Here is a 27,157-nt window from a genome sequence, read left to right on the forward strand (position 1 = left end):
AGAGGGCCCCAACGGATCCCTTCCGCACGACAGGAGCCGGAGGAGGCTGTTTCTTCTCTGACACGTGGGGGGGGGGATACCGGTGTCCCCTGCGTTGGGGGAGGCGGGGAAGGGGGGGCGCTTGCTCCCAAAGTACCTACTTTGGGAGCAACGGAGGAAGATTTACCCCCTACCACCAAGGGGGCGGATGTATTCTGGTAGCCCGGAGGGCCCACTGTTCGTGAAACAGAGTGAGGAACCATTGGCACTTGGGACAGCGATCGTGTTGTAGCTGTAGCTGCAACGTATGTTGACATCAACTGAATGGGGTGTAATCTTTCGAATTTGTGTTTAGCCTCTGTGTAAGTCAACCAGTCCAGGGTCTTTTACTCAATAATTTTCCGCTCCTTTTGGAGTACTGGGCAGTCTCCACAGCTGATGAAAGTGGGAAGTGGCGCACAATGAGTACCTGGGTGCAGTGGACGTCCGCAGTCTCGACATGTGGCGCTGGAAGTGTGGTGTCACCGCCAGACACCACACTTGCTAGGTGGTAGCCTTTAAATCGGCCGCGGTCCGTTAGTATACGTCGGACCCGCGTGTCGCCACTATCAGTGATTGCAGACCGAGCGCCGCCACACGGCAGGTCCAGAGAGATTTCCTAGCACTCGCCCCAGTTGTACAACCGACTTTGCTAGCGATGGTTCACTGACAAAATACGTTCTCATTTGCTGAGACGATAGTTAGCATAGCCTTCAACTACGTCATTTGCTACGACCTAGCAAGGCGCCATTATCAGTTGCTATTGATATTGTAAAGAATGTACAGACGAGAGCGACGTTCAACATTAATGGATTAAAGTTAAGTATTTCCACCATCTGCGTCCGTTTTTCTAAGTTCTAATTTCCTTGTCCTGTTCCAGACCTCACGCCACCCTGCGTGAGCTTAAACGCGTGCCTTTCGGTTTCCTCTATAAGGGTTGGCTCTCCTGCCAATCCACAACAGGAAGTGCAGCACAAAGACATGTGCCCGAACTTCCAGCACTGCGTAGGGGGAGGGACGTATGGTTTAACGTCACAGCGCTAAACCATCACCTTTACCTTTTCAGGCAATGAATCACCCTCAGAGGCCAAGATGACGGCACCGGTAGCAGCCCTGTTGTCTTTGGGTCCCCTGTAAACGCGCCAGATAAAATGAACACCCCGCCGTTCTAAATTGGCTCGGAGATCGTCGTCATACTGCAAGAGGTGGTCACGATGGAAAATAGTCACCTGGACCATGTTGAGGCTTTTATGGGGAACGACAAAAACAGAAATATCACCCAGCTTATCACAGGCGAGTAACACTCGGGATTGGGCTGTGGATGCTTTCTGTATCAAGACTGCGACGTTTCGCATCTTTGAGAGCGCTGTCACTTCTCCAAACTTATCCTCAAGGTGTTCAAGGAACAACTGACTTCGTTGGTAGAAAAAATTCCCCTTCAGGTCTGCTACAGACTAAAAACCAAAGCGAATATGGCTCTCTTCGTTCTGTAGCTCTACGTTCCTCCCATTGTGTAGTGCGGGTGGGAAACGATTTAGGGTCATACCTGTCGGCATTTTATTCTATCTTGTCCTTCATAAAGTCTGCTGGGTCCGTACAGTCACCAGCACCCACTCCGATCAGGGGCTCTCTCCCCACGGGCGCTACAACAAAGGCCAACTGGCATGATGGTCGTTGCCGGGAGTCCTGATGCCCCAGGAAAATAGGCATCTACTCCTTTGCATACGTGGGGAGTTTATAGTTCAGGCATCAGCAGAGCGATCCCTGTGTTGTCAGGGGGCTACCACCAAATGGGTACATGACGGCCCCACCACAACGGACTGGTTACCGTTCTGGATATTGGGTGAGGAGAAATCCAATATTGTCATGGGGCGAAAGGACAGGAGACATTGGAAGAAAATCACATACCCCAGAAAGTGTCCTCGCCCAAATAGTTGAATTGCAGGTGGAGATGCAAAGCCATGACAAGAGGTTCAGGAGATCTAATCGAAGGGCACTATGGATAAATCATGCACCACGTAAGGCATCCTTCCCCATATGGCTCGCACTTCTGTAGAGTTTGGAAAGTGGCAGGTCAAACCATAGAATGGGACCTGAAATCATAGGGCCGAAAAGTGAGAGACTTCTTTCAGTCGCCTGTTAGAACAGGCAGGAATACCTCGGGCCTATTCTAATCCCCGGACCCGCAGGGGAGCACGAGGGGACTTCAAAATGTTATACGCTACTTGGACATTATTATAGCAGGCCGATTAACTTTTATTGAATGCTGCATCACACTTCCAAATGACACGTACATGATTTTTTCACCGTAGTCAGCAGGTCTCTTAACAACTGCAAGTCGTTCCGTTTCTCGACGCTAGAAATCCGCTCCACGATCACTGAGCCATTTGAGAACCGCCGTGTGAACTTCATCACCGAAAAATTTGCTTCTGCTGCGAGTCAGTTCCTCGATTGGCCGGACTTTGTGGTCGATGTCGATGACCTTCCTTCATCCACGTCTGGGCGGCCTTAGTCACATTTTGGAACCATTTCACTACGGCTGGACGCGACACTGCCAGTGTGTGTGCGTGCGTGCAATTTAGACGTTTTGCCCACAAAAATCACACTCTCCCACCCGCGTACTTTAACTTTGGAGTAAGTTTACTGTTTCCGTGCCATTTTACTCCCCACTGCGATGCACGTTATACCTACCACAGCTGAACTGCATATGCAGGAAACCTAAGAGATGCACTCCCTGTTCTGACAACGCGCCATTCTTCTTGTGCAATAGTGCGCGGGACGCCATGTTTACTTTTTGATGTATCCTCGTACAATGGCACAACGATTTACGTTTGTAACTATTAGTCGACCACAATATTATTCCAACTGAGAGTGACGATGCTTCGGTCGAGCTACATGAATCAGCGAGTAAACGGGGCTGATAGTATTCGCACAACTGACCGTGAAAGCACTGACAGTGCGTTGCATTTTCCTTTTCCTTAGTCACCACTGTACTTGTTTATCGTAACGTCACCGCTTGTTTCCGATAACAGTGAAGTGCAATAATATCAAGGTTGATTAGTACAAGTACAAATAAATGAAGCATAATACGTTTAAAGCGATGTGAATATTCCTCAAATGTCTTCAGGTGTTCCTTCACGCCAATACCCAAACTTAACAGTTAGCATGTCTAATTTCATAACGATCAGCTTCAAGCATTGTACCGAGCTCTTCGAATGTCCGTGTCTACCTTACGGTAGAATAGCCTCTTGTCAACTTCAGAACAGTAGTTATCTCCACTTAGTTTTACCATTTTCACCGTCACATTCGTCAGTGTTGCCTTTGAAGTAGTTAATACACATCGGCAAATTAGTTCGTAAAGGCGTGGCGGTGTGACATTTCTGCAGAGGCTTGCTTGTTAACAAGTCGCATAGCCAGGCATGCTAACCCAACTTCCGTTTGCTCTATCTAAGAGAAGCAACACACCACAGAACTTTGTTGAAGTGAATAGGTAAATATACTAATGTTACCGATCAACTAGCCATGAAATGAGTCTACTATACAAATATGGCCAGCTGACATTCATCATCATGTTAGCAATCTCATCTTCAACTGTCACTCGCATTCAGTTCTATATATCACCGACGAATCTCTGTTCAGCTTAGTTCATTTTTTTTCTCGCTGTTAAATAATTAAATCGAGAGGTTCTTTGAAACGAATTTCAAGACAAAAAGACGCAGCCAAGGAAGAACAGACGGAAGATGGGAGCATCATACAAATAATAATAATATTCCGCTTAGCTACCTCTGACCCACTACAGTCGTAATTTTGATAGGCTTTGACTAGAATACCTATTTATTCATTACTATTTAAAATAATTATTCTCTGCTCTTCGCCGTTAAACACAATAGAGAATAGTTGCAAGCCCTCTGAAAGCGTACTGATCCCGGTAACGCGTAATTAGTAAAATAAATTGTTACACACTTTTACGATTCACAGTCAATCAATGGGACACAATGTCGTCGCATACAACACTTCGGTTACCTTGCTAAAAATGTTTGTAGTGTCAACCACTGCGTTCCAAAGGCCCACGACAGTGTCGTATTCCAGCTTCCGGTGGCATAAGTCTACGTCTAGACACTTGTGGTCTAAACAAGAACCAAACTAGAACATAGCAAGAGCCGAAATGTTTATCTTCCGATACCCCATTACAAACCTAAATCGCCGAAACTATTTGCAAATACTTATCTAGGATCTGCACCATTGCGCCATCGCAAGAGACGGTTTCTGACGTACATTGTTGTAAGGACTGAACGGCCCGGTTAGATTTTGGTATGGCAATGATAACTGCTGCAATAGAATTAGGCCATAGAACGGGCAAACAGATCACTGCAGTCTGAAAGCGCCTTTTGACCCCTTTGTACGTAATTTGGTATGTAGCCTAACACTGGAGATCATAATTGTAATTAACTGTAAATTATGACTTTCTTTGGATAAATTTGGAGCATTACAATGTAATGTGGTTTAGTAGCAATGCAGCTTTCCCCCCCTTTAGAGGCCTAGAGTTAAACAGAACTTTGACGCCGTTGTAATGCACCTATAAAAAACGCTCTCCACATGTTTGCAAACATAGATGTCTGCATTAGGAAGCTGTAACAACAAAAACTAACTTTTATACATTCACAACTAATGAGAAACGCTATTCTTCGTAGTGTACATAAAGTCTGTGATAGGTAATTAAATACGTTCCTCTGTGTAACAATATTAAAATCAAAGATAATAATATTAAATTACGCGCTATGTCACTAATTAAAACTGTATTTCTTTACTGAAGAGCTCTACTTCAATACAAGATAAAAATGAAACTCCCGTACCTATATTACCGGTATTTGTTGGTTATTTTACTAACACATACATAATCAGTTTTCTGTTTCGGTGCTTGTCATGTACACAACCAGAACCGCTCACGACCATCATGTCCCAGCGAGTCCCACAGCTAGGGTGTGGCTCCTAATCTGTTTTCAACGCCATCTGCAAGAGAATGCTGGTAGGTTCACCGTGTGTGTGTAGGGGGGGGGGGGCGAGGAGGCGGGGGTGGCGGGGGGGGAGGTGGGGGCCGATATCAAAGAAGAGCCGTCATAATAGGCTGTGGTTAACCCTGAATTACTAAACCCTCGTAAAATTTACGTTTGCAGTAGTGTATAGAACAGGGCATTTTGTACTTAATTTGGTATGTAACATGCCTTTGGAGATCTAATTGAACTTCACAAACGCAAAACCTATAAATTATCATTTCTTGTGAATAAAATGTGGAGCAGTAAAGTTTACGATGGTTTAGTAGCAATGAAAGTTCTCCCCCTTCAGTGCTCTAAGATTAAAGAAATGAGAGAAGGAATATTGCGGTGTAACATGTTCACTACAGACCAATTAGCAGCTTGTATTGGACACAGAACAACTCAGCCGTATAATCTTTAAAAGAACCACACCGACGTTCGCCTAACGTGATTTAGAAGAAATCATGGGAAATTGAATCTGGATGAAAAGAAAGCGTCGACAACTACATCTCGATGCATATGTATCATCTCAAAAATTTCATAGCAATAAACAAGAATAATACGAGAAAAATGTGACCTCTAACTCTTTTAAACAATTAAGAATGAAGAATACTTATTTACCAATTGAAACAGATACTGTCGTCAAACATTCATGGCGCTTACGACGAGAATATTAACTGTACCGTAACGTGTCACCCATTCGTCCCACGAACTGTTTTCCAAATGCACTTGTGATGAAGTAATGAAGAATAACACAGAAATAAAAGCTGCCTGCCTGTGCTGATCAGCTCGTAAACGTATCATTACTCTGTGGACGCTGGTTTACGGCACAAAAGAAAAGCTATCCTTACAACAGTCAGTGCAAGCATGAGCGCTACATATAATTTAATATTTCTCTTGTTTGAACCCAAAGACACGCTTCCATCGAAATGTCATGTATTAGTTTCTATGGGATGGTTTACTAAATATCAGAAGCCTTTGACCACATAAGAGGTAATTGCTTTCTAGACGACACTTCTATCTATATTTCTTTGCAGCACATGGGACACACTTGGTAATTTGCGATATGTGGCGGCAGCAGCAGCAGCAAATATGGCTTTTTCAAGTGGTTGGCTGAACACTTAACCGTACACAAACAACACATGAAACTGGGCGCACTCTGGACAGGCGGCAGTCTCAAGAATCCTCCACACAATTAAAATAGTCCAGAGAATTCCTGCCAGAAATAAAAGCAGCTACTTGGATCGCCGCGAAATACGACTGACGAAAACGAAGCTACGGTGCAGCTAGTTAAGTCTTAATGCATCCCTTACACGTTTCTTTGTACCTGTCGTGTTTTAATTACCGTTTGTTAACTAGTATAGTTGGCTAGTTATCCACTCACTGCACGTGATTCCGAGAAGTTTAGAAGAGCAAATCTCGTGAAATTATTATACAAGTTTCAGCTGCAATAAAGAACCAATACTTTTTCAGTTTCCAGGAAATTCCTGCCCGAATGCAGGTTTCCGAATTTGAGTACTTGGCCTGTAGTAAGTAAAACCACGTTGACGATCTCATCCGATTTGCTCCTAGTATTAACTGAATGTGCGGCACATATTGGGAAACACGAAATATTGGGCTAAACAACCAAAATACAACTGTTGTTAAAATTTTACTCAGTCTCGTGCAGACTTAGCATGAAAAGCCAGCACAACTAATATTTTACCTTTTTCTATACCAGATGATTATCAGCATTCACGACGAAAACCTAGCTAACGAGTACCGTCCTATCCAAAATGCGCCCGCGAAACAGCGCGCGCCCGCGAAACAGCGCGCGCGCGCGCTCACACACACACACACACACACACACACACACACACACACACACACACACACGAGAGAGAGAGAGAGAGAGAGAGAGAGAGAGAGAGAGAGAGAGAGAGAGCGGTGCCCTGTATTAAGATCGCATAGTGCTCCGACAGAACATTTCTCGCGAGTAATTAGAAAAATCTTTCTTGTTACAATTTAAAACATTTCTTCACTACACCACTGATTCTGGATTTACTTTTACACGACTCCACTGCCATCAAGTGCGCCTAGCGCACAGCGAAGGTTCGGCAGTTACGAACCGTGCTGCAAGGGCTCAGTGAACGACAAACAGCCGCAGGTGAGGAGGCGGGACGACCGGCTTGTACAAGAGGAATGTTACACATGACCCAGCTTTGTCGTCCTACGTTACCTACTAACGTAACAGAGCACCGCAGACTATACGCAGAAATAACATGCAGCGCACTTCTCGGGAAACCTCTCCTTTAACAGTCTGTGTTGTCATACTCGGTTATGAGAAGCGCTGAGGCCGAACGAGGATCAAGAGTGAGGCATAAATCACTAACTATGCGAATGAAGGATTCGTTGCCTGGCGTTCACAGAGTCGGCCTTATCCCAGCAGGCCACTGAATAACGCTACTGTATCGCTGCGGTCAGCGTTTGCAAAAAGAGGACCACAGCTAAGGAGCGCCTTCGGGCGGCTCCGACGAGAGCATCTCTCGTCTTACTCTCGAGCAACTTGTCGATAGTCGGGCGGGAAGGAGAAGGTTCTCGAGAAGCAGAACGAGGGGCGTCGCTGCATGCGGCGTGACTTACATGACTGCCGGACGGAGCGCGTGCGTGGAGGAGACTGGAAGCTGAGTCTGGTGCTGCGCGCAGGGCCAGCCGAGGCCGCCGGCACATGTGGGCAGAGGAGCCGCCAGGGTTGCCGCAGCGGACACAGCGCTGCCTAATAAGGCAGCATAGCCACCCTTAGCGCGCTTACGCAACTTCTTTGTCCAACACTAGCCAGCGACACAGGCCCGCCTATCACTGCGGAGCATTCGCACTTAGCAGCTTGACGTCGGTTCGATAATCGGCACTGCGCCACGTCTCCGCCACTGCCTGGCGCTACTGCAGATAAGCCGTTCCTCCACCCCTCTGCTCTCTCCTCACGAATGACACGTACGTATCTGCTATGCACAAATCGACAGCTAATATTATTAGCGATGTTGTCCCAGCTCGCCACTTAGTACAATGCTCGCGTTAAAAGTATTCAGGCGACCAGGGCAACGGAATGTAGCACACCCGTGACTAGCTTTCACAAAACAAAGCTTTTTACAATGATTGAAAATTTCGGCACATACGGTAGCATAAGACTGCGACCCGGTGCCACCTGACTTAATGCAGCCACGAAGACGCACTTTAGACCGAGCGACCTCCTGCCACTATCGCAGGACTTTTGGGTTGCGAGTCACCACGACTTTGAAGCAGTTTCCTGTTAGTATGGATAGTTTCTTCAAATGGTTTCTCTGAATAATTTCAGTTTCAAACATCTTTAACACGCGAATGATCATCTTTTTCAAACAGCCAAAACTTTCGGTCAACACAGATTTTATTCTTTGTCCAAGATGCTAGTAATCTGCACTATATTCCTGTGTGAGCAAAGTAAACTAATTCTGATGAGGCACAATTAGCTTTGCAGCAAAAAATCAAAACATTCAGAACGGCGAATTGTCATTTTTAAGTGAGTTTCGGGTCGGAGAGCTTCAAATCAACAACGGACCAATTAACAACACTAGGTACGTCTTCTCACGATACACTTTGAGAAAAGTAGACCCATACGAAGACAGCAAGTAATTAATTATTCATAAGACTTGACAAGAATTCGAAGTGTTGCGTGGTATTCCGTATTAAGTCAATTAGATTTCATCTAAAAGTGCGGCAACTACAGTGGGCAATAGAGTAATTCCGACGATATGACCCAATGAAGTTCCTGAAATTTACGTTTGGAATTTTGGCATGCATCGCAAAAGCTTTTACATGAAGCAATTACTGCTCGCACATTTAAAAAGCCGAGAGACGTATCTTGACACTGGACTGTAGGAACAATTGGCGATATTTGATGATAGGAATATTTTTTAATCAAACTTACAAACGACGTGTTAAGTGATCTACAATGCTGTCGTTTACAGTTCAAAGAAAAAACAAAATCATTATCATTATGAATGATTCATCACTATCGCATCCTAGGAAAAAGGAACATCACGGTTAACATCTCAATCTCACCAAGGTAATTAAAGACGAACTATTAGCTGAGTGGGACATGCTTAAAGCAGGAAATGCGCTGCACAATTCCCGCCAACCATTATGTCATTTAACGGGACCCGGGAAAAATGAGATTTCCGTTCGTCTGAATTCAAAACCAAATGTGTTAATTTTAACAGGCTCCGAAAACGTTCCCCTTCCGAATGAGCTTTATTTCTTTACTATGTTTTGTTCTGAAGGCTGCGCGGAAATCATTTACGAACGCTGGAATTTTTTCCTAACCCCCCCCCCCCTCATTTTCAGACTGACATTCATAGCAGAAACTACGACCCCCCCCCCCCCCCCGAAAAGTCATTTCGCCAGTTTATGATCCCTAGCTACAAATAATATCTTGTATTTAAATGTAAATTAGATCTGAATATGTACCGCACTTGAAATTACGGCACAACATTGCAGTGCCGACAGTACGCGGTGTGTCTGACGGTCCTTTCTATTGACAACAGTAATACCCAATCAATCTTCGCCCTCAAGCTTGCATTCCTACTGCTATGTTCCGTCTTTGGTTTCTTTTCCCGGCAGTGTTAATTATACGTTAATAGTGGTACACAGCAGTACGGATAGGTGTACTAATTGAGATTTGGTCGATATGCACAACGCGCGTAGGCCCACTGAGAGCCGTGGACGCTATCCTAAGCCGTTCCCGCAGTAATGGCATCATCAATGCCGCGGCAATGAAAGTGGTTGTATTGCTCTGTGCATTGTGTTGTACGTTTTGGTGGTTGTATACTACAGGTTTCTTCATTGTTGTTAAGTCATATTTAAAGAGAAAGGTAAGTATGGTCACAAACCGAATAAATCATAAATGTGTGATTACTCTGTACCGAGACACCGGAGATCACGGGTCCTTTGCACCGAAATACTCAATACTCTCGAACCACCTCAGAAATTTTCTCAGAGTTCTGGTTCACCTTGTATAATATGGGGAAGCGCTAAGGAAAGAAGAATCACCAACAGAATCTACGTTTTGAACGGCAGAATTCTAAGCGACAGTTCTGAAAAATTTCAAATTTCAGATTCAAGGGTCAAATGGAACAAAGTGCGACGCTTCTCATTTTTAAGATGAACAATATAAATGTTCGTCGGACAAGCCCAAAAGTTCTCTTGGCTCCCACTCAAACCTCGGATTTGACTATTACATCTTCGAATGGCTCGCTTCAGTACAGGTTGACCACCATAAAACTGGCCTGCATTGTTTTCAGCATTCCGTAGAAACGTAATGTAAACAACGAGATTATTAGAAACCTGAAGAGAGAACCGAGCGTGAGAGTAGTATGTGCAGACGCGTCACAACTTGTTCGTGTCAGAGCTGCCAGTATGGCTCGAGACGGCTGCAAGCTGTTCCGTGCCAGCACATATATACGGAAGTCCGAAACAAGTGAGCATGCAGAGCAAATATGTTTTGGATGTAATATTTAAAATTATTCTCTCCCATTTTTCCAGATTTTACTACGTCGATCAAACGATGTCGCACTTTGTGTAAATCATCTTGCCTTGAGGTTCCTGAAGACATAAAGCTGTGGAAACAGTAACCCACAAATACGTATCACTGGCATTATTGTATACGAATGTCTCTTAGCATTCAACGACTGCACAAGCGATAGTCTTTTTCGATCTGATAAAGTGATTTGCACACAGTTCTTACATGAAATCTGACTGACTGGCCTCATACACCGCATTTTAAGAGATAACAAGACGCTAAGAATTCGTCTAGATTACTTATTCATGAAAGCTCCTCTACATGTTTAAGTGAAACTCGTAATTTTGAGACTTCCTTTTCCGTATAATTTCCTCAATTTGTTTAACTAGGTTGAAGAAGCTTGGAAATCAGTTATGTTTATCTCGCTTGCAATTCAGAGGGCCCACACTCTTAGATTTACCTCGGTATCTGTACACTGCCTCACGAGCAGTCGAACGAAACCGGCTTCAAATACTGCTTAACTTTAAGCGTGTCCTCCCTATTCGTTTAAACGAAGAATTTACTGCTTTTCTTTGGGTTTGGTAGGTACTCTATTTTTCATTGGAACTTTAGTTAGCACAGCAATCATCGTTCGAACAACAATTCACGGAATCGTCAGTTATTTCCTGTTTCTAAAATGTCCCCATAATTTCGAACAAAATTTCGACACCATTCGAATGAATGTCCAGGAAATTAACTAATAACACACATGTAGATCTTCAGGAGAAGTAGGTGGTTTCGACTGCATACCATGTTTTTCAGGTTCCATCTTTGGAAGGTTGGAAACATTAACTGGATTCCACATTACTATGAAACTCTGGAACCTCCACAAAGACAGATGCTATTAGCAAACCTATACGAAGAAAACACTAAGAAATTTAATTCAGTTTTATCTCCACTGTTAACACTTAGCAATACTGCAAAGGCAACAACTAGTTATTATGGATATTGAATGAGCTGCAAATTCGAGCGAAGGGTGACTGAACAACTGAGTCACAGAAACCATCAACGGAAACATATTTCCTTTACGAACTACGATCGCGTTGTGCCGTGTTATCTGTTTACCGATGTGCAGTTAACCAATTTGCTTGCCGTGTTGTGCAAGTGCTGTTTGCAACACCGGCGGTAGGGGTGTTCCTCTAGCCGCCTAGCGAGTTACGGATCTGGCTATTTTCAACATTTTTTTTAAAAAAATATTTGCAGTATGTCTTGGCAACAAAAATTCTGATCATCTTCCTCTGTCTAAAACCATACGGCAAGGCAAGGCAAGGCAGGAAGAAATCTACGTGTCGCGTGTCACACGTAACCTCTTCGATTAATTACACGAGACGTTTATACCATAATACATAATGAGCAAGAGATCGTGGATATGTTTATAGTTCAAGGGTTAGACCACAAAGTGATACAGAGGTGTGTGTATTAGATCCTTGTCTCGTGTGTGTGTGTGTGTGTGTGTGTGTGTGTGTGTGTGTGTGTGTTTCGAGCTTACAGGCGCTCAACGGCGAGGTTATCGACGCCCTAACACAAAAGAAAGGAATGTGGATGAAAACACAAATTGTTACACAAAGGCAGGATGAAACCTAATCATGCACGCACTCTAGCCTCACTCGATTTGATCGTCTCCTGTGTCAGGAAAATTTGGCTACCGAGAAGAATGGTTTTCAACCAATTCGCATCGTCAGTAACTAGTTGCGCCACGAAGTAGTTCTATTCTTGGGCACAACCAACGCGAAGATGGTGTTACGATTTCGTGAACGAAAAACAGCCTACTTCGGTAGAAGGAAGCAGTCGTCTTACCCCCATCTTGTAAACCAGTGGTGCATGCAACAGGAAGTTATCGCTCCTGCTGCTGTTGAGCGCATCCACGCTGTATCCATTATCAGATTTCAGAGAAAAATAAAGTATTTGAAGATAGTTTACGGAAACATTGTTTAAAGGAAAGATTATGGGTAAATCAGAAGATCTCCGAGAAACGGTTCTCCAAGAAGGGCAGTCTTTTATATAGACTTATGACCAACATCTTGCATAAACCATTTTGTATCTACAACCAGAAATAACGCTTTAGACGCTACATTTGTTTACCAACGTCGAAGATGTCAAAATATTTTATTGCGATGTTATACTCTACTACAATAATCTTTGTATCCTTAACCACTCCACTTTCTCAGTAACAACTATGACTCAGGCGTCACCATTTCTAAGATGAAACATAGCAGTGTTGATTCATGGTGAATGTTTATTTCGTGAATCACACTTATCTGACACTAGCGATAGCAGGATGGGACAAGGGCAAAGATATCACATTCCTTTCATGCTTGCACGGCGTTCTGCTCTGTATCAAATGACTCAATGCAGTTAACTTGCACGAAGTAGACGAGGGAGCAGAGATTAATGAGTAACCGGCGCCGCCGCTTGACTTTGGAACTGTTAAGACGTGAGGCGTTCACTTTCAACTCACTGCCTACATAGGGAACTCGCTCGCTCTGCTGCTCAAACCTGTTAAATAAAACCTATATACACAATAAAAACCATAGAGGACATTAGTGCTGTTGAGAAACATTGCCTTTCATTTTTAATCATCATAACAACAGGAACTACCATTGGTTAACGCTGCAGTCTTTTCAGAACCGCACAAACAGATGGTACCAGCACATTGTAATTCCACGGAATTTGTAATATTAAGACGGTTTTTCTGTAATTCTACAAGCGTGCAATGTATAAATGTGTTAATTATCTCCAAAGACCTTATACACTGCAGGGAAATTACACTTTAAGTGCATTTCTTTACTTCTAATGTAATTTCCTGCAAGTAAATGTCTTAAACTGCATTTCTTTTTGTCTAATGTACGTATGCCACTTTTTTCCGCGTTGTAGCGAAACAAATATGGTTCTAAGTATGAAAGCGACTTCCTCTCGGGAAACGCACTCATCAAATACAATACGCACGAAGCCCTTGAAAAACAGTAAAGCCTCGAAACTTTTCATAAGTATCAAAACGAAACATAATTAAAAAGTTATTTATTACAAAAACAGGTCATTTCTCACAGAAAAGTTACGAACATGTACCTCCGGGTTGAGTGAAATCGTGATTCGTCAACCTATTTCAAGGAGACTGGGCTGGACACTTAAAATTATACACGATGTTCAGAAGCAGTCTGGAAAGACTAATGGTGTTATGGAGTAGGCTGTGCAGAAATTATTATTAAGAAAAAAATTTCGATAAGTCGCCGTTTCCAAGTCAATTAGCACTGAAGTTAGCTAATCAGGCCATAGCGCGCTTAAATTCAAGTGGCACGTCACCGAATGTGCATCGAAACAAGAGAGCAATATAAAAATAGGATCTGGGATACTATTAAGGCTCGAACTCGAACCAAAGGAGGAGCAGCCTTATGTGCTATCATCTACATTCTACGCTATGAGAACATCTAACTGGTGGGCGGCTTGAATTTGCGCCTGTGCAACGGTCTGGTTGGCCAATTTCAATGCTAATTAATTCTGAAACTAGGCAACGTATCGAAATTTTTATCTAAACAATTATTACTCGACGCAGCCTACGCTGCAATAACCTTAAAAGCTTCTTACACTGTTTCTGACCACCCTGTATATTACTAACGATCCACCCCGGGTTCGCTCGGGAAGAGCTAAGTTCGGACGACTTGACTGGCGTAGTGGTAATTGTGTTTACGGACCACTGTGTAGCGCTAACAAAATTCAGGGAACAACGTTAGGTAACTGAATATTAACTCCGAATTCTCTTATTACTTAAACGATTTACGCCAGCTAAGTTCTCAGGAGGCACAACTCAATCGGCACTCACCCTCAACTTGCATGGAATACTTATAAATTACGAGGTGGGGCTAGAAAAAAACCGGACTAGTACTGGTGAAACAATAAAACGAATGCAATAAGGCTGAAAGTCGCGTGGCCTGTCACGTGACTCGCTCCGCATACTGCTCGAGTTTCATCTGCCTCCTGCACTCAGTCTGCCCGTGGCGTCTGTTTTAAGTAGTTGACGTTTTGTCTGTGCGTCGGAAAATGTTGAGTGTACAGAAAGAACAGCGTGTTAACATCAAATTTTGTTTCAAACTAGGAAAATCTGCAAGTGAAACAATTGTAATGTTACAACAAGTGTACGGCGATGATTGTTTATCGCGAACACAAGTGTTTGAGTGGTTTAAACGATTTAAAGATGGCCGTGAAGACACCAGTGATGACACTCGCACTGGCAGACCATTGTCAGCAAAAACTGATGCAAACATTGAAAAAATCGGTAAACTTGTTCGACACTTTCCTTATCAACTCCTGTTAACTCAGACACTGCTCTGATTGTTAAACGGCGATCTTGTCGAACAAGTTTACCGATTTTTTCAATGTTTGCATCAGTTTTTGCTGACAATGGTCTGCCAGTGCGAGTGTCATCACTGGTGTCTTCGCGGCCATCTTTAAATAGTTTAAACCACTCAAACACTTGTGTTCGCGATAAACAATCATCGCCGTACACTTGTTGTAACATTACAATTGTTTCACTTGCAGATTTTCCTAGTTTGAAACAAAATTTGATGTTAACACGCTGTTCTTTCTGTACACTCAACATTTTCCGACGCACAGACAAAACGTCAACTACTTAAAACAGACGCCACGGGCAGACTGAGTGCAGGAGGCAGATGAAACTCGAGCAGTAGGCGGAGCGAGAGTCACGTGACAGGCCACGCGACTTTCAGCCTTATTGCATTCGTTATATTGTTTCACCAGTACTAGTCCGGTTTTTTTTTTTCTAGCCACACCTCGTATATGCATAAACCTTCCTCGTGAGTCAGTCTATTAGAGAAAACTGTATCAGAATCCCTGCAGTAGTTCCTGAGATTAGCCTTTACATAGACAGCAAATCACGACAGATGATTTTAACTTACAATATTTAGTGAAAAGGAAAAAGCCTTTATGCACATAGTCACGGCAAGAGGGTTTTCCGTAAAACACAGCAACTCTAAATTCATCCTTGTACAGGCCCCGAATAATGGCTTACATTCTACCCATGCCAATTAACTAAATGCAGTCTTAAATAAGAGCCCGGTCGGCATTACAGTGGAATAGATCACGTTAGTTCTTCCACCGTCCAACAGCAAGAACCTTTATCCTTCATTCAATGTCCATAAAGCATTAGTTTACTTAAAATTCTTGACTGATATACACAAGATGAGACGTAAGCGCAGCTTACGCGTCGAGTTTTGAGGCTGTGTTTCGCTGCAGCTACCCCAAGGTCCGAAAATGAGTCATGCCGCGGCGTCTAAATATATGGGGAAGTCATCATTTGTACAGCAGTGGGTAAAACGTTATAAAATGGTTAAAAGCGTGGATGATATTTAAGAACGCGGCTCAATCGATAAGGTGAAGAAACGTATTAACCTTGTTTCGGGAAACAAATTCTTAACACTGCGTCAAGAGCAAGCAAAATTCACTCAAACAGCTGCCAATACAAATTCGACGCACCTGGAGGTCTCTTCCACGTGAATACGCGGAAAACTGTTTCCAGCATTCCTCGGCGATGCCACGCAATTATCGACGCTGCGGGTGACTTGACGTATTATTAACTGCAATTGCATTTTTCGTTTGTTCATATACGATGTATGTATGTGTATGTGTGTTTTCCAATACATTTTTCACCTTATTAATACGACCACGATCTTACTTAACAGACCGTATGTCATTACAACGAATATTGGTATGAGCACCATAGACACAGAGATGGTATGCTGTTGCTTCCTTCTGTGAACCGCGGGTGAGCAAACCTAACTTAACGGCAAACCTAAGGGTGCAACACGTAGAACAAGTTAGGCTGCAATTTTTCACTTTTTTATCGAAGACGATAGTTGCCACAAAGTCTTAGGAGTAAATGAGAGGTACTCGTAACCTCCACGTAACAGACTGATTAAATAAACCGTACCCTCAAAACAAACACCTTAAAAGGCGGGTGACGAAATGTGGAAGACTATTCCATGTGTATTATCATGGCCTCACATCGGTCGTTATTCATTAAACCCTGCCTCAAACCTCTTTAATTTAACAGGTAAGAGATTTAGCGGCAAGGTGATTGCCCATTACACAAATTATCGCCTCTGTTGTTGCCATGATTAACAAAGTAACAGCGTCTCTGTACCAGTGAATTCTCCCTCGTAATTAAAATGGTTAAGATATTTTTGTCACGTCACTTCACTTCTGACTACTACTCCTTGTTTAGATACTGAAGTTTATCTCCTTCCCTCCATGCACAAAACGTCATTTACATTTCGGGTAAGTCAAAATTGGATACAGGGACATTAATCTCGCCATGCCACACGAAACAATCCCCATAAGTGACTTAACGGATACTAGAGTAAACAATAAGCTGACTTCCAGAGCCTTGAAAGACAACATTCACTGTCCGCAACAGGTGAACAACTCCAAGGCTCGCTAAAGCATAAAAAAAATTACAGATGTCTTCAATTCTAAGGTGTTTTAATAGGTATGATCTTATTGTATTACCGAACACTATGCTCACACCGTCAGTTACAATGGTAGCCCGAGTTTAACGCTGACTCCGAGCCACCGTGCTGTTTATTTTTCTTCTTATTATGTAGAAGATATCTTTTAGTTAACCCACAGAAAAATTCTTGCGACAATCGAGGATAGACTCACAGACCTTTGGAATTTTAATCACGATTACACAGCTATGTACAGAGTTAGATTTTCCATTTGGAGTTTCGGTGAGGGCTGCAATAATGATACGTAAATAAATTTATCTTTCTTGTCGACATTTAAAGTTAAGACACGAACTGCTATTATCAGAGATGTAGAAATTACCTTCACTCTTTGATTTAGCGTGCGATAATGGGCGTGTACTCGCGCCATTGTGGGCTCTTCGTGGACCCAATGACAACGCACAGCTTGCCAGCAATCCGTACCACTCAAGCTTCCGTAGAAAGCACGTACCAAGGTCCAGAAGAATGGCAACCATGCGCTTCCACAGAACAAAGACGGTCTGTTGCGCATTGCTGTCTTTCATGGAAGTCTAGCCCCACCAAGTACATTTGTACTAATGGTCAAATACGGTGCTGCCCGATTTTGATATTCGGGATCTTCATCACGTCATATTATGCCACGATAGCTGAAAACGGTTAATTGCATCACACATCATGTGATCTGAATAAATTAGTAATTTTGTATGACAGTGCCACACACATAATCAAAGCAGAGAGAATTATGTCTACCTTCTATCAGAAAAGAGGGAAAAAAAAACCTTTCGAACAACGACAATGTTCCCAAATGAGCCACAAGTGAACACAAAAAAAAAAATCCTGCAACAAAACAGTGTTTTACAGAAAGTTCTCGTCGTTTGGAGACATGGATACAACTGCTCGAGATGATTCTAATTAGGTACATTCATATATCGTAAAGCTCTTCCTTCCCTAATATGAACCGTTCAAGAAATGCACTATGTATTGAGCACCGCACAAATTTGGCAATTACTTCGCGATATGCAGGTTCATCCGTTCGATAGAAAGCAAATGCAGACGTTACTTACTGAAAACTATCTGGCGATAGAAGAGTGAAAAAATGTACGGTCGCTCTGACACTTGAGCGATACGCGCTGTGCACGACCTTCAAGAGTAACACTTAGAATGCAAATCGCATGTCTGAATAGGTTTGCTCCTAGGCGCGGCATTACGCTGAAGTGCTGACAGACAGTAGTTATCTCGTGCTCTAGAACAACAGGAAGCCGGAAGTCGTATCGTCTCGCCACCCAGGAGCGCCAGACTGACTAAAGCAATGTGTGTTTCCACTGCTGTCTTCCACCGTAGCTATTGTTCTACAAACATCTTTACCGAAAAAAATCATTGATAACACGACTAAATCTGATAACCAGAATGCAGATGCCTGTAATAGCCTCCGTTTAATATTTTCGAAGTAGCCTTTTTTGCTACAACTGCAGGATGTTTTCCACCTTATACCACTGAAATATGTTGTAATTGAGATAGAATAACTTTATGCTAAAATTCGAGATCTACAGTAAAAAAACTGCAGACTGCGGCACAGCAAAAAAAAAAAAAATTGATTCTCTGCTAGCATCTGAACATATCTAGAAGTTCCTGCTACCACGCTTTGGGTATTGAGAAATCAGATTTTCATCTAACATTTCGTAACAATGATACCTGTAGGTCTTCGTAAAATCTTGCGTTTCTCATTCAGTGAAACTCTACACAGCGTTCTTTGACCTTCTCGTAACCGTAATACGGTATGTAGATCTACGACAATAACCTAATGTTTCCTTCGATACCTGTCGTTTTTGAGAAATAGCTTAAAATGCACATGCCACAATCCTACCGTTAATTTTTACATATTTACGCAATACAACGTTATTTACGCTAGTTAATAAGTCTGAAAGGTAATCGGTAACCATAACTTTTGCTTTCAAGAGGAGGTACGACGGAGCTTCCACACGAAAAAATTACGCTTCCCAATTCAAAATAGAAGAACGGGATGAGTTTTAGCAGGACTTCAACTGTTCAGAGATCTGAAGCTGAATGGGAACGACGACAACACTGTGAGCCAAGTGGTGATGACTTTACATCGTCGATTACAACATACGTTTTCAATCCGCAAATGGTGAAATCCACAAACATAAGCAGCTATGACATAAGCCTGGTTGTTACATCCGCTGCGTGGGAACGACTATAACTGCGAAGCTGTTCGACTGTTCGCTTGCAAATGTCATTAACATCCATAGAAATCACGAGTCGGCGGCAAGGTGTTTTATGTCCACGTCTCATCACAGAATGTGGAGGTCGCAGGCTTGCCCACTCATTTCAAGCGGTGACCTATGGTATATCTGACGACTGACTACAATGCCGCTGTAGACAAGTGTTTCGGAGCACACCGTTCAGAGCGCATTGTCGAATATGGGGCGCAACAAACGACCACTACTTGTTCTCAACGACTTGGTCAACTACGACTGCGGCATCATAGAGATTGGAGCGTGGGAACGTGTAGCATGTTCGAATGAGTCACGTTTACTGTGACACCAGGTCTATGATCGTGTCAGATTACTTTGTCACACAAACAAAAAAGTACGCATATTTACAGGGTTAACACAAAATCGTTTGTTTTACAGTTTTTCTGGATACTTTGCTCGCCAGTTGAAATAAATCGAAAACGCTCGGCCTATAATTTACATCTTTGAAGTTCTAAATGTTAGTAGAAACATTTTATTAAATTTGCAGACTTTCCAGTTTTTCATAATATTTGGCAGTCATTTTAAATTCTTTTCAGGCACGTTAAAACCCTTTTTTTTCGTAACTGCAGTACCACTTCGCTCACACTTTTATAGGTATGAAGTAACCATTATATAGGCAGTGCGTAATAAAATTTTATTAGTGAGAAAGTGCTGACTGTAAACACAATTTGGTGACCTCATATGCCTTGCGATGACCCTAGAACCCTTGCCATGTGTTCCCTACGTCAGTTAAAACTAAATTTACGCCTCAGATCGGATATTACGTGCATTAGTATCGTAACTTTGAACCTAAATTTCGGTAACGAATAACAATATCAAATATGTTCGAGGTTCTCTGAGAACATAATTTTAAAACCTATGGTAAAAATTTCCACGATCTGCCATGAATAGAAAGTATAGAAGTGACCATCCCCACAAATAGTACCTTCAGTGCCCAGAAATCGTGGGTTTTGGAGATTTCTTCAGGAGCCAACCACGAACAGGCCACCTAAGGTTCACCGTAGAACACACACACCCCATGCAAAAGAACCAACCGATTTGCTTAATTTGCTTTGTCTGGAGGACATGTACGATGTTTAAATTTTGATCCGGTACAGCAAGATAGCTAAAGGATGCCCGTTCTCTCAATGGGTATACAATCGGTCGCTGGGCCAAAACTCGTGACCCCTTCAAATAACCTTACAGATCGGACAACCACAGCTAAAAACCTTTTACATAGTGTGAAGGACAATCAAACAATATAAAATTAGAGATGGTAAAATAGTCTACATTAAAATTGAGTCCTAACCAGCATAGTTGTTGATTGAGTTTCCACTATATGGCGACCGGCTTCATAGCCTGGAGGTATACCTTTGAGTCATATAAAACTGATACTTCATGTGCCGCGAATTCTAAGCTACAAGTGCGCGAAAACCATTTCACTCCAAGGTAAAACCTTGACGATATACCTCCAGGTTATGAAACCTGTCGTCATACAGTGGAAAAACAAACAGCTATTGCGGATTTGGACTTTCGCTCAATTTTAAGAGAGACTGTTTTACCATCTCTGATTTTAAATTGTCTTCCACATTCTGTACTTGACGCTTCACCTCCGATCACAAGAATCAGGGATATAAAACCCTCAAAAACTGCTTTTTCGCTCGCGCCATTTGGAACTTATTGGTATCATGCACAGACCAATAGGACACTTGTGGGGAGACATATTCAAAATGGCCTACAACCCACCTAAGCTACATCGCGCGAGATTTTGGCAAAAATAGTCCTTTAATATTAAAAACATTGTTATTGCATTTACAGGTTGTAAAACTGCCACTTTTCAAAATTTTACCTCAATATATTGTGAATTTTAGCAGCATAAAGTATCAAATAGTTTTGTTTGTGTGGTCAACTTACTATAAAACTGCTTTGTTTGCAAAGGATAAATTTAGATCGAATTGTAACCGTAATTTCTTTTGCATAACATTTACAAAATTCTTTTTTCATTGCCCTCACGGAAAAGATTAAATTAACAATGTTAACCCAAACAGCCGACTAAGCCGGTGACGTGAGATAGCAAGATGATATTGAAAATACTGTGCAGCGCGCATGCGCTGCGGCTTCGCAAGGTCAGTTTTTGGTTATTTTCCGGTTTGATACACAATAAGTGTCCTGTATCAAACTGTTCGTTCAAAAATGTTCAAATGTGTGTGAAATCTTATGGGACTCAAGTGCTACAGTCCCTAAGCTTACACACAACTTAACCTAAATTATCCTATCGACAAAAAAACACACACACACACACACACACACACACACACACACACGACCGAGGGAGGACTCTAAACCTCCGCCGGGACCAGCCGCACAGTACACGACTGCAGCGCCTTAGACCGCTCGGAAACTGTTCGTTTCAACTTAAACTACACCGCTGTAGTACGCTGTAAACAGTTATCGTTTACACCCTGTATGAAATCTGATTTTTGCGTGAACAATGTGGCGACGGTTCTATGTCCATCACTTATCTTGTTCTGGCGTTTTTCTTCGGACCTTTGAGGAATTTGGCGATAGAATTTTAGATCTATTGCAAGATATTCCAGTGTATATGGATTGATACCGAAAATCTTCAAGATAGGTTTAACCTGTTGCTTCCACGACTTCATAGAAACTCCACTGGGTCTAAACAGCGCCCTTTTCACTGTGAAACACCTTTCTAAGAAAAGCCTAGATCACTCACGCAATGGATACGTCCTAACCACCACAGCTGCTCTTGAACAGTAATGTTCTCTTTGTAGGTTTAATTTTGACGGCTCAGACTTTCATTTTATATTCATAATGCGAGTTTCTGCTGGTGGAAACGCAACAGCTTTTCCAAGTCTTAACAGTTACAGACAAAATTTCAGAGACGTATACCGGTGTTAACCGCTTTACACACAATGAGCTATGTGCACATCTTCAGATTTTTATTCCTGACTACTAGATGCGCCATTTTTGCAATGGTTGCACGATATGGATTAATCATCACCTTCGCTTCTTGGTCACAGGCACAGTGCTTGTATATGTTAGTAACTAGTTGTCTGTCTACTCCGATACAGTATCTAAGATACAGATGTTGAAATCTGGAAGGACTGTCCATGTTGCAAATCGTGCTGGTACCTTTATTTAATGAACATTAATGGCGATCGCCAATCAGCCACATGCGCTCCAAGGTTTACTGCATCTCCTAACTCACCTCGCGTACCAAGTGGTGTTTCAGTCGCGTGCGTACTGCAATTCAATAATCTTTGTGCCTCAGTTCTTTTTCGTAGGGATACCTACGAAAATTGGGAACCCATTTGCTAAAATGATACTTGAGCTCAACACTTCAGGTGCTTGTTGATATTTCATACAGCATAAGCACAGGAAAATGAAAGGCCTCTGGAGAAGAGAGTTCTAAGCATCTGTACGAATATCAAGCACTCCCAGGAAAACAAGAACTGAGAAAAAGGAAAGCTGAAAGATGCAAGGAGTATATACAGGGGCTATAAAAGGGAAACGAATTTTAAGGCAATATTATTGAAAGAGAAGAGGTAGTACATGAAGAGGAGATGGGAAATATACTGCGAGAAGAATTTGACAGAGCGCCGAAAGACGCGAGTCGAAAAAATGCCCCAGGAGTAAGACGACATTTCCTCAGAACTAATGATGTCCTTGGGAGAGCCACCCATGACAAAACAATTCCACCTGGTGTGCAAGATGTAAGAGAAATACGAAATACCCTCAGACTTCAAGAAGAATGTAATAATTCAAATGAATGAAAGCAGATGCTGATCGCTATCAATATTACAGAGCTATCAATTCACTACCCGTATTCCATGTTTGCCAAATACTGGCACACGAAGGGAAGATCAGTTTTGGTTACCCTACGACTTCTCTTAGAAGATAGGCGAATTCACATTTACAGGATTTGTAGACTTAGCGAAAGCTATTGCCAATTTTGACTGGAATACTCGCTTTGAAATTCTGGCGGTAGCGCGGATAAAATACAAGGACCGAAAGGCTATCTACAACTTTTACACCAACCAGACGGGAGTTATAAATGGAAGGTCAGAAAACGAAGCAGTGGTTCAAAAGGGAGTGAGACAGGGTTGCAGCCACCCCCTATGTTATTCCGTATATAATTAACGGGAATCAAAGAAAAATTTGGAGGCGGATTAAAAGTTCTGGGAGAAGAAATATAAACTTCGATGTTTGTCAATGACTTAATACTTTCAGAGACAGCAAAGGACTTTGAAGAGCAATTTAACAGAATAGACAGCGTCTTACAAGGACAATGTACGATGAACACCCACGGAAGCAAAACAAGGGTAATGGAATGTAGTCAAATCAAGTGATACTGTGGAAGTTCGATTAGGAAACGAGACACAATGAGATCAGTGTTGCTATTTGGGCAGTAAAATAAGATGAAGGCCGAAGTAGAGGAGACATAAAATGTAGACTGACAATGGCAAGAAACGCGTTTCTGAAGAGGAATTTCTTAACAATGAAGTGTTAGTAAGTATTTTCCGAAGGTATCAGTATTAGTCTTGGATGTAGCCTTGTGTGAAAGTGGAACGTGGACGATAAGTAGTTCAGACAGAACGAGAATGAAAGCTTTTGAAATGTGGTGCTACAGAAGAATAATGATTATCAGATGGGTAGATCGAGTTAACTAATAAGGAGGCTCGAATAGAATTTGGAAGGAAAGAAATGTGATGTATAACTTAAAGGAGTCTGTTGATAGGACACATTCTGAGGCAGCAAGGAATCGTGAATTTAGTATTTGAGGGAAGTGAAGGGGTAAAACTTTTACACGCAGGTCAAGAGATGAATATAGTAAAGCAGGTTCATATGGAAATAGGTTGCAGTAGTTATTCAGTAAAGTATAGTTATTGTAAAGTATAGTGCTGCATGGAGAGCTGAATCAAAACAGTTTTCGGAGTGCGACGAAGACGACGAGTGAAAGGTGAAATATGATGGCGCAAGTACACTGATATGTTTCAGTCCGTAAGTGTTTTAGTGTGTGAACCGATTTGGTAACCAGTAATTGTTTGGAAATCATAGTGCTCCCAGAACTTTGTAAGGCAATTAAGCTAGATTCAATTGAAAATATGTTGATATGACAGCGATACGCCTTTGCAAATGCCACACACTATGATCACTTTCACAATACTCTGACTTTTATACGCCACCACGTAATTTCGCAGTTTCCCACATCAAGAGAGTAGGACCCAAGAAATAAGCCGCTACTCTTGAATTTACTTCAAAGCGATGTTATCTGGATCATAAGCCTTCCCAGAGTTCAAGCACACCAGAACTTAAATCTTTATATGCTGTCTGTGCGGCCATCCTTCATTACTACGGTTTTTTAGGCACTCTGAAAAGGTCTTGCACCACAAGTTCTATTCAGAATAGTAATGAGATATTTCTTCCAATGCGCCAAGAGCTCTTGAATGGATCAAGAAGGTACAATTTTAGAGCTTTCCGAGCCCTGAATGAGCAATGGGCTGGACCAAACAATATAGTCTGGTAGCATCAGATTAGTCTTTCTAGACGTAGATCTACATAAGTACTCCGCGAGCCACCGTAAGGTGCGTGGCGGAAGGTACCCTGTACCGCAGGTAGTCTTTTCTTTTCCTATTCCACACGCAGATGGAGCGAGGGTTAAATGATTGTTTATATGCTTCGGTATGAGCCCTAATTTCTCATGTCTTGTTTTCGTGGTCCCTATGTGGTTGGCGGTAGTAGGCTCGTTCTGCAGTCAGCTGCAAATGTCGATTCTCTAAACGTTCTCACTAGTGTTCTTCGAAATGAATGTCTTCTTCCCTCCAGGGATTTTCAGCAGAGATTCCGAAGCATATCCGTAACACTTTCATACTTATAAAACCTACCGGTAACAAACCTAGCAGCTACCCTCTGAATTGCTTCGATGTCTTCTTTCAATCCGACTTGGTGCGGAACCCAAACTCGCGAGCAGTACTCAAGAATAGTTCGCACTACCGCCCTATATGCGGTCTCATTTTCAGATGAGCTACTCTTTCCTAAAATTCACCCAATAAACCGAGGTCGACCATTCGCCTTTCCCAATACAATCCTCACATGCTCGTTCCATTTCATATCGCTTAGCAATGTTACACTTAGATATTTAATTGACCTGACTGTGTCAAGCAGGACACTACTAATGCTGTATCCAAACATTACGGATTTTGTTTTTCCTACTCACCCGCATTAACTTACATTTTTCTACATTAAGAGCCAGCTGCCATTCATCATATCAACTGGAAAATTTGTCTAAATCATCTTGTATCAACCTACATGCACTTATCGACACTTTCCTGAACATCACAGCATCGTCAGGAAACAACCGCAGATTGCTGCCCACGGTCTGGCAGTTCATTTATGTATGTAGAAAATAACAACAGTCCTGTCACACTTCCCTGGGACACTCTTGATGTTCCCCCCGCCTCCAATGAACACTCGCTGTCGAAGGCAACATAGTGTGTTCTATTACTTAAGAAGTCTTTGAAATATCTGAAACTTCTGTTATCATAGTTTCTTCATGGCATTCGCTCGAGTTCCACAAATTTCCCCTCCTTAGACCTGCAATTTCGATCTCGATAGAAGGTTGCAAAAGATGACCATTTAGTACTTATTAAACTTTTTTTAAGAAAATATGCTAAAAAAGATAATTTGCAACGTCTCGCAGTCTTATTTGTGCACACTAGACAGTTAGCCAGTCGCTCTAAAAATATTCGGAACTCTACAATAAAAAATAGTCTGAAAATTAATAGCAGATCTCCTACGTACACTTTTTTTTGCGGATATGGTGGATTGTAATTCTTAGTTGACCGAAGTGACCAGCAGCTGTCCATTTTTCTTGTTCTGGTTTTCGCACTGGTGACGCGATTAGGCAGTCGAAACCTTGTGCTAAAGATCAACAGTTTCCGTTTAACGCAAAAACGGAGAGGGCGGTAATCCATTGGCGTTACGGTTCAGAGACAATTGCTGCCCTAACATTTTCCCCGCAGCCGATGTCACTACCCACTCCAGCGTTAAAGTCGGCAAGTAACAAGAGCCTTCTTCACTTCATCCACCAAACATGTTTTCGGAAAGCCTGCAACTGTGTAAATAATGACGTTACTATACCAATTAAATAATTATTACTTAAACCCACAAGAGTTATCTCTATAGGACATCTTTGCAATGCATCCAGTCAGCTGGCTGGATCCGTACTTCATATCTACACAAAATGTAGAGGCGGAAGTGCCTACGGGAGCAATTTAGGGATCAGTTTTAAGTTTAAGACGTCGTCATGATGCCTAAAATACTTGTGCTTGTAGTAAGTTTTGGAAACTTACCAAGTTTCGTTTTCAATATGAAGCCTAATCTGTCAGCACAGTGTCTCCCCCTTCTTTCTTTCTTTCCTTTTTCACGATGTAGCGATCTCAGACTGCTTGAAATTGTCTTCCGGTGTTGCTGCTTCATCTTCCCATTTGGGGGTGAGCAGCAGCTATCCTAAATACGCCTGAATTCGCAGCTGTAGGGTCCATTAGGTTGTTACCAGATGTGTGTGTGTGTGTGTGTGTGTGTGTGTGTGTGTGTGTGTGTGTGTGAGTGTGAGAGAGAGAGAGAGAGAGAGAGAGAGAGAGAGAGAGAGAGAGAGACTGTTTTCAAAGTGAGCATCGATCCAACGGGATCACTGTGCGACTCGACACGTACAGGAAAAGCCAGCACTTAACGGTTGCAGGTCAACCAGGAGAGTGTCATGGCGTCCTG

General features: G+C 42.4%; 1 protein-coding gene across 4 annotated transcripts in view; it reads right to left on the minus strand.

Moving 5' to 3' along the window:
• LOC126248020 (microtubule-associated protein Jupiter-like) overlaps positions 1 to 27,157 on the minus strand; it is a 113,508-nt gene that overhangs the window by 44,186 nt on the left and 42,165 nt on the right. The window contains exon 1 of one of the 4 annotated variants that reach the window (XM_049948607.1): positions 7,674 to 7,908. The exons of 1 other annotated variant lie outside the window; for it this stretch is intronic. In XM_049948607.1, coding sequence (XP_049804564.1) covers positions 7,674 to 7,675 — 2 coding nt within the window. In that variant the 5' untranslated portion in view covers positions 7,676 to 7,908. Of the gene's footprint in view, positions 1 to 7,673; positions 7,909 to 27,157 lie in introns of those variants that run through there. 2 more of the 4 variants (XM_049948604.1, XM_049948609.1) reach the window with 2 other exon arrangements.

This window comes from Schistocerca nitens, chromosome 3, assembly GCF_023898315.1.
Source record: "Schistocerca nitens isolate TAMUIC-IGC-003100 chromosome 3, iqSchNite1.1, whole genome shotgun sequence".
NCBI lineage: Eukaryota > Metazoa > Arthropoda > Insecta > Orthoptera > Acrididae > Schistocerca > Schistocerca nitens.